The following is an 8103-nucleotide window of genomic DNA, read 5'->3' as shown; positions in this document are numbered from 1 at the left end:
AGCCAGCCGTGGGACGTAGCTGAGAAATCTGCTGGATCGCCAACGTGGCGCCCTGCGGTGCCAGCACCAACCTGCAACTGCCGCCCGGATGCAGTCAAGTACGCAACATGGTATGGGCGCAAGGTACCGCAGCAACACCGAGCATGGGCAAGGAAGGTTCAGATGACCAGGAGAGCGAACTAAACAACCTGCCATCAAGACTTGCTGCGGCAGCAGGCTCGAGAACGGTGCTAGAGCTGCTTTCATGCCAAGGCCAGCACACGCCTTGTCGCACGCTAGAGTTCTAGATTGACAGGCGTTGCCAAGTGACGCAGGTCAACTGCTTGTACCATGTCGCAATGACAAGGCGTTGATGCACTGTACATCGCGATAGGCACGACAATGCGCGCTAGATGGGCTACCTTCACGAGGCCGGATCGACAACGGCCACCATATAGAGCTGTATTACGGAGTACTGAGCGGCTAATGATGCGGCGCGCTGCTGCTGCCGAGGCCCTTGGCTTCGCGATCCTGCTGGACAACCATGGCGTTCATGCGCGAGAACTACGTTCGTGGCCATGAGCCCATGGATGTACAAGGAGCATCCTGTTCCTACCTCCTTCTTGTGGTGGAGGCACTCGAGGTAGTCTTCGACGGGGGCGGCGCACGAGCCGGGAAGGTCCGCTTCGCGCTACGCAGCCATGAGCTTCGCCACGTCAGGAAGCACGTACGTTGCAGCGCTCGACCTCCTTCCAGAAGGAGTAGCACCGGTTGGCCGTGCCCTTGAACCCAAAGCCCGACGACATCTTTGACAATTCGCAATTAACGGCCAGGACGCCGTCGCCTCTCAGACATCATACTCCATTTCACGGGTTTATCCGGATGTTATCCGGTGGCGGTATCTTGGCATCGGCCCAAGCGCGGCCTCGATGAAGCGCAGCATCGGCGCCGAGTAGACAGTATACCTGGCCGCAGCCACAACCTAGCAGCTTCCTTTTCGTGCACCCAACTCAACCAACAAGTGCTACCAGGCATCGGAGCCGCAGACGAAGCTCGACAACCCGTACCGCAACCTCGTTGGTGCCTTGCAGTACCTCGTCACGGGCTCCCGCCTCGAGCTCGGCAACGCGTTGCGCACGCTGTCGTCCAAGTACCTCAACTGCTACACGTCCGAGCATTGGGCCATGGCCATGCGCGTGGTCCGGTACCTCGTGGGTACGCTCGACTTTGGGCTCGTGTACAACATTGAGGAAGCGAGGACGTACGACGGCCTCTCGATCGAATCGTGGGCCGATTCCGATTGGGCCAACGACACCAAGGACTACAAGTCGATCACGGGCTACGTCACGAAGCTCAACGGCCAGACGATCTCGGCCAAGAGCTCTAAGCAAGACATCGTTGGTACAAGCTCGTGTCACTCGGAGACGATCGCGGCCAGTACGGCTGCGCGCGACGTCATGTGGCTTGAGCAGCTCCTCGAGGAGTGCTCGCTACTCTGCATGGGCTTGGTTGTATAGCATCTGGCGTGGGTTCATGCTGCTCAGCTGGCTGCTCGGCTCAGCAACGAGATTGACAGCACCATGGACAATGGACGCGGCAACGACGATCGCCGCTGTGTTTGTCAAGGGCGACGGACCTGCAGGAGCGCGGAGAGGCTGGCGGCGCAGGTGTCCACGCAGGTGTCCAAGCGCCAAGGCGAACGGGGTGGCTGTCGCCTGTTCACACTCGTCGTGTTTTGACGTAATAAAGAAGCGTTCTCTACAACTACCAAGGGATCGATCATCTATTCCAATTCACCGACACCGCCGATCTCCGCGATCTTGGCCAGGAGTTCGTCGGCCTCGGCCTTCTTGACGTCCTTCTTGAGCACGGCCGGGACGTTCTCCACAAGCTCCTTCGCTTCCTTGAGGCCGAGACCCGTGATGGCGCGGATCTCCTTGATGACCTTGATCTTGTTCTTGGCATCAAAGCTCACGAGCTTCACGTCGAAAGCCGTCTTCTCTTCCTTGACCTCTTCCTCGACAGCCGCGCCGCCGCCGCCACCGCCCATGGCAAAGCCCATTTCCGGGATGTCAAACTTGATCTAATACAAGGTGCGAGCATGAGCCATCGCCATGCGCATGCTCTAGCGCGGTACCTGGACGGCCTTGGAGAGCTCGGCGATTTCGATCATGTTGAGCTCGCAGATGAGGTTGAGCGCATGCTGGACACGCGGCGAGACCTCGAGCTCGTTGTTCATCATCTGGGCCTGCTCGGCCGTGGGCTCCTTCACCTCGAGGAAGCGGGGCAGCGACGACGAGATGGAGCGACGCGCATGGCGCGAGAGCGTCGAGCGGAGGGCAACACGAGCAAGCATGGGAATTTGGTATGAAGCAACGACTGGTGAAAAACCGCCTTCCTCCCACACCCGATTGTACCATTGCGTACAACGTACGTACAGCTTTGGCATACAAACAGCAAAATAAAAAGACGTACATGACCTCCGTACACCATAAAGTATGTATTTTCACAGTATTACGCACAGGATCGACGACCGGGGTTAAAGGGTTAAACCCATTCGGCCGACACCTTCATTCGGTTGCCGCCTCTAATATTGCAGCTATGGACCAGAGTACAAAAATACATGTATGTACTCTTGCTATGGAGCACGACCATACATGCCAATGGTCTCAAGTCACACGCTTTGACTCCATCAACGGGAGGCCAAGTACGTTTAAACACATGTATACGATCGCAAAAGACCTCGAAATACTTTGCCGTCGATAGACAACTTGTCCATTCCGAACACGAACCAATACTGACGCAGCGAAGATGATGTGTGTATCATCAAGGTTAAGAGTCAACAAGTTACGGCTGGACGTACCTCTTGCGCCGCTTGGGACTCGAGACAGTAGTGTGCGGCGTCTCTTCGTCTGCGACGCACGCCGTCCGCCGCTTGCCGTTCTCCATGAGGCGCTGCGTCTGCGTTAGCACCCACGACGGGAGCGCGGACCGCCGCTTGTAGTGCACCGTGACGTCCATGTCGCTCGTGCGACCGAGCCACGTGTCGACGAGCGCGGCGAAATCCTGCACGGCCGCCGTGAGGTCCACGGAGAAGCGAGTCGCGCCCCGGGGCACGGTGAAGTTGAGCGCGATGAAGAGGCTGCCGCCGCTACAGCCTTCGTCGAGCACCTCGGGGGGCAGGTCAAAGACGCGAGCAAAGGGAAAGATTTGCACATCGGGCACCTGCTCCAGCCTACAATGCCTCGGAAAGAACGGCAGTCGAGAGCACCAAAGGTACCGAGAGAAGAGCTGGCGCAGGCGGGACTCGACCCAGCCGAACCACGCAGGAAACGACGCGGTCGCGGCCAAGACGTCGAGCTGCAGGAAGTGGTCCCATCTACACACCCATTATCATCTTCGTACCCTTAAGCGACGCGAGGGGCACACCGCTTGAAGAAGGTCGAGTCTTCAAAGAGGTCTTCCCACGGCACACTCTACATCACAACGTGGTGGTCGGGGCTCGATGCGGGCGACGGCACCTGGATTTCAATGTCGACGCACGTGGCCGCGGCCGACCGAAACTCGGATTTCATCATCGCGAGCGTCGACTCGAGCACGTTGTAGGACGAGTTCATCGCGGGGTACGCGGGCGTGATGATCGGCATGAGATGGGACCGGTCCCGCGGGTTGAGCTTCGGGTTCCACGTCTACTGGCACGTGAGCGCTCCGGGCATGCTGTGCGAAGAAGGGGGGAACACAGCGCACGGGAATGCTCAAATCGCCCAGCGACTCGTCGATGCGGTTGAGCAAAATCGGGTTGGGCCACGTCCACTGGTGGTAGACGCGAAAGAACTTGGTCAAGAGCGTGCCTAGAGTGCCAGTCAGTATGAGGACGTAGGAGGGAGGAGAGACCCGCGAGCGACTGCGGGTACAGCTGGCACACGCGTGCGACGAGGATCGCCCAGTTGACGCCCCCGAGGAACCCGAGCACGTTCGAGTAGATGCCACGCATCTAGCCACTCCTAAGCCTCCAGGACAGTAGATGGGTAAACCGTACCCGGGCCCAGTGCTTGACGGCGACGAGCGTGGTGCGGAACTGCTCAATGTTGGGCACAAGCTGCAGAATCATCTCGGCGACGCGGCAGCCGTTCAGACTCCGGACGCCCGGCTCGTCGACGTCGACGAGGTACTTGACATCGAGCACGTCAATGTCGACAGGAACGGCCGCAACGTTGAGCGTCGCGAAGAGCAGGTCGATCGAGATGCCAGAGAGCTTGAACTTGATCACGGGTACGTATGCGTCTGGGACGCTTTGCACGGACGCGACCTCGGGGTGCTCTTGAAGGCGCGAAGGAAACGTCTGGAAGAAGCTCGTGCGCAAGCAGTGTCGTGGCATGAGGCAGAGCGTGTCAATATCCGCCTCGGGGCTGTGCACGCCCAGGCGGTACGAGCCAAAGGTGCGGATCTGCGAGAAGCACGTCGCGGGCTCTTCCAGCGTCACGCCCAGCTTGGCCGCTTCGGCGGTCGCCCACTCTTCGACAAGCCCTCGGACGACGTCCAGCGCCTTCTCGCGCTGACGGCCACCGTCCTCGCTCTCGTGCAGGTTCCATTGTCTACACGTCGTGCTGGTCGTCGCCGCTCGTGTAGGTAGTCCAACGTACTTTAGCGTGTCGACGAGCGCGGCCGTGAGCTGGTGGTCGAAGGATGTCGGCGGCGCCTACGCGAAGCGTCAGCAGCGGGCGGCGATGCGCGCGCACCAGCGAGATCGGGGGCGTGATGCCATTGTTGCTGCCCAAGGCCATCGCTGCTGTTTCACTGGTCTTCAAGTGGAGGCTGTGATTGGCCGAAATGCAATTGCGGACTTTGGACCAATCCGTGCCATGGACGTTGTCGAGCGAGCCTGCGCGGCCTTTGCCGCGAGCACGTCGTCGGCCGAGCGCCAGGCCGCGGAAGAGGTCCTCATGGCCTTCAAGCAGAGCCCGAACGCGCGCGTCGACGCCCTCCACCTGCTCACGCACAGCAACGTGCCCCTCGCCCAGTTCCACGCGCTCACGACGCTGCGCGAGCTCAGCCTCCTGGACCGCGTCTCGCCCGCCGAGCGCTCGGAGGCCATCCACTTCTTGCTGCAGCACGCCTGCAGCGCCTACGCGCAGCTGCCTCCGTTCGTGGCGACGCCGCTCCTCGTGACAACGGCCGTCTTGATGAAGCGCAACTGGCTCGCGCTGCCCGCGCCCGACCGGCACCAGCTCCTCACCAACATTGCTGGCCTGTACCAGTCGACCGACGTGCCGCAGGCCAACCTCATTGCGACCAAGCTCCTTCTCGCGTTTGTCTCGGAAATGACGGGCGGCTCGGACAAGAAGGCGTCGGCGATGGGCCAGCCGCTGGCGTTCCACCAAGCGTGTCGCCGGGCGCTCGAGGACGACGGGCTGCGCGACATTTTGGCGCTGGCGCTGTCGCTCATCCAGCAGCCGCTCGCACCAGAGGTGCTCCACCACGCGTATCTTCTCTGCGTCGAGGTCCTTGGCTGGCACGAAATCATGAGCGATGGTCCGCAGAGCACCACGTCGTGCTTGATCGTTCTGCCCAACGACCACTGGAAGCCGCTGCTGCTGCAGCCAGAGACTTTGCTCCACGCGATGCAGCAGAGCTACACACAGTACCCGAACGAAGCCAACCTCCGGCACGCGATCCGCCAGTTCATTCTGCAGCTGGCGTCGCTCTCGGGCGGCCTCTTTGCGTCGACGGCCGAGCACCTCTCTTACCTCCAGAGCTTCTTTGGTCGAGCGCTCAGCCTCTTGGAGAACCACCTCGGAAGCGCGACGAAGGAAGCCGAGGTCATTGATCTGTGCCAGCTCACGCTGCGCATCTGCAGCAACTGGGGCTGCCTCAAGACAACCGAGATGGCGGCGCCGCTCATTGAAGCGAGCACGCGCCTCAGCTGCACCTTGCTGCAGCTCGCGATCGCAGACGCGGGCGAGACGTCGACGGCGTCGGACCTCTGGGAGATGGAAGGCCTCGACGTGCTCATGGACGCGTGGAGCATCGTCATTCGCCAGTGCGGCGACACGCACCCGAGCCTCCACAACGCGACCACGTCGGTCGTCTCGCTCTACTTGCAGCTGCGCCTTCGCATGTGCGGCCTCGACGCCGACGAAGACGAGCTCGACGACATGGAAGAGCAGGTGAGCAAGACCGTCGTGGAGCAGGTCGAGCTCGTTTCGGCGCTCGCCCGGCTTCAGCCGACACAGACGCTCACGCTCCTTCGCACACTTCTCGTACGCTCCGATAGCTGCCTCTTTGAATCATTGTGTTGTTTGGATAGACGGACGCGATTGCAGAGCGCGCGCGGTTCCCGCAGCCCGACGTCGCCAACCCCGCGTACAGCCAGCTCCTCGAGCGGCTGCATTTCCTCGTCCTCTTTTCCGGCATCGTCCTCGCCGACGACTACCATGGCGAGACGCCCGAGATGCCCCATTGCTACGCGGGCGTCGCGCCGCTCGTTGTCGACGTCCTCGGGCAGCTGGTGCAGCTGGTCATGGACGAGACGACCCAGTCGAGCGCCAGCCGGCGTCGCCCGCGCTGAGTCCGTTCCTCTCGGAGCAGCTCCTCCAGACGCTCACGCGCGTGAGCATGACGTACTTTTGCCGCGACGCGACGGCGATTGCAGCTGCGTTTCCGCCGGCGTCGATCGTGCAAGTGCTGCTGCAGACCGCGTCCGTGTACCTCACGTCGTGGCCGTCGCAGCCGCACGTGGTTGCAAACGTGGTTGAGAACCTCTTGACGCTTCCGAATACGACCGCCGCGACGCACGCGCTGAGCTCGCCGCCCTTTGAGACGCTCGTGCGTGCTGCGTTTACGCCGACCGATCCGACGCTGCGTCGCCTGCCGTCGCAAAGCCGTGGCAGCGTCATCGAAGCGCTCGTGCGCATCCTCGTCGTCTCGCCGTCATCGGCATGCAGCCTTGGACCGCTCACGGCGCCATGGCTCGAGGTCCTCCAGAGCCTCGCGGCGACGGCCAAGCCCAACACGGCCCATGAAGTCCAGGTCGAGCTGCTTCTGGAGATGCTCTCGGGCGTCGCGCGGGCGACGGAGAGCCGCAGTCACGGCTACATCACGCAGATCGTGTTACCCTTCTTTCCGATCGTTGTGCAGTTGCTCCACACGTACCACGGCGTCGCCGTCCTCGTCGCACTCGTGCTCAAGTTTGCGTGCGACTTTGTCGAGGCCAACCTCGCGTACGTCGAGGCGAGTGACGCGCTGTGCGTCTACAACGGGTGCCACGAACTCATCCGCACGTACTGCCGCTACAACCAAGGTGCGTCGACCCACAGCGCCAACGCCGAGGAGGAGAACTTTGAAGACGTGCTCATGCTGCTCACGCTGCTGAGCCACTTGGTCTCGAAGGACGTCATTGACTTTGCCGACACGACGACCTCGAACTCGGTACAACGAGGTTTTGAGATTGAGATTCACGACCGTCGATCTAGGCGACGATCGTTGCGGATGTGGTGTTTGCCGGCCTCCACCAAGTGGTTCCGCTCATGACGGCGGCCTTGCTGCAGTACCCGCGACTCAGCCTCCAGTATTTTACACTCGTCTCATACCTCGTGGACGTCTACCCCGAGAAGCTCTTGCTCCTCTCGCCGGCGCTCCTCGACATGCTTCTCCAGTCGCTCGTCGTCGGCATGCAGCACACGACGCCCGAGATCGTGCGCTATAGCTTCCAGGCGGTCGGCGAGCTCGCGGCGTACCACTACAAGCACCCGACACCCAACGCGGGCCTCTTCATGACGTTTGTCAACGGCATCTTCCGCATGCTCGTCTTCGAGAGCTGCGCCAGCAACGTCCTCGATGGCTGCGCCGTCGCGCTCTACCCGCTTCTGCTCTTGTTGCGCGGTCAGTTTTTTCAAATCGCCACCGACTTTTGCGCTGCCAACGAGATGGGCCCCGAGCTGCGGGAGCAGGTCATGGCGGCCTTTAGCCAGCTCAGCCAGCACGTCGTCGAGGGCGACTCGGTCGGCGCCACGCGCAAGCTCCGCGCGGCGTTCAAGTCGCAGGTCTACGCGTTCGCGGCCCATGTCCGCGGGTACATTCAGATGAAGTAGGACGTTGCCGTCAACGTCAACACGAGATCTTCAA

General features: G+C 61.4%; 4 protein-coding genes across 4 annotated transcripts; 1 reads left to right on the top strand and 3 right to left on the bottom strand.

Annotated features, from left to right (window-relative positions):
• Positions 1 to 354: 354 nt before the first annotated feature.
• SPRG_06755 (hypothetical protein) lies at positions 355 to 785 on the bottom strand (the record flags this gene model as incomplete). The annotated part of the gene is made up of 4 exons (XM_012345562.1): positions 355 to 401; positions 449 to 543; positions 596 to 670; positions 711 to 785. 3 exons carry the CDS (start codon positions 783 to 785, stop codon positions 463 to 465), a joined length of 231 nt encoding a protein of 76 aa, XP_012200952.1. The 3' UTR covers positions 355 to 401; positions 449 to 462.
• An 874-nt stretch (positions 786 to 1659) lies between these two features.
• Positions 1660 to 2339, bottom strand: SPRG_06754 (hypothetical protein). The gene is made up of 2 exons (XM_012345561.1): positions 2117 to 2339; positions 1660 to 2062 (listed from the first exon to the last, which is right to left on the bottom strand). Exons 1-2 carry the CDS (start codon positions 2333 to 2335, stop codon positions 1763 to 1765), a joined length of 519 nt encoding a protein of 172 aa, XP_012200951.1. The 5' UTR covers positions 2336 to 2339; the 3' UTR covers positions 1660 to 1762.
• A 471-nt stretch (positions 2340 to 2810) lies between these two features.
• SPRG_06753 (hypothetical protein) lies at positions 2811 to 4779 on the bottom strand. Its single transcript, XM_012345560.1, has 9 exons — positions 4719 to 4779; positions 4623 to 4678; positions 4019 to 4574; positions 3874 to 3973; positions 3727 to 3830; positions 3501 to 3668; positions 3409 to 3455; positions 3260 to 3358; positions 2811 to 3214 (listed from the first exon to the last, which is right to left on the bottom strand). The coding sequence occupies exons 1-9, from the start codon at positions 4761 to 4763 to the stop codon at positions 2827 to 2829; spliced, it is 1563 nt and encodes a 520-aa protein (XP_012200950.1). The 5' UTR covers positions 4764 to 4779; the 3' UTR covers positions 2811 to 2826.
• A 62-nt stretch (positions 4780 to 4841) lies between these two features.
• On the top strand, positions 4842 to 8069 carry SPRG_06752 (hypothetical protein; the record flags this gene model as incomplete). Its single annotated transcript, XM_012345559.1, has 4 exons — positions 4842 to 6239; positions 6287 to 6487; positions 6523 to 7407; positions 7452 to 8069. 4 exons carry the CDS (start codon positions 4842 to 4844, stop codon positions 8067 to 8069), a joined length of 3102 nt encoding a protein of 1033 aa, XP_012200949.1.
• Positions 8070 to 8103: the final 34 nt, after the last annotated feature.

This window comes from Saprolegnia parasitica (genome assembly GCF_000151545.1).
Source record: "Saprolegnia parasitica CBS 223.65 unplaced genomic scaffold supercont2.23, whole genome shotgun sequence".
In the NCBI taxonomy this organism is placed as follows: Eukaryota; Oomycota; class Saprolegniomycetes; order Saprolegniales; family Saprolegniaceae; genus Saprolegnia; species Saprolegnia parasitica.
Note: the sequence above shows the minus strand (reverse complement) of the source record. Positions and strands in the feature narration are given on the sequence as shown.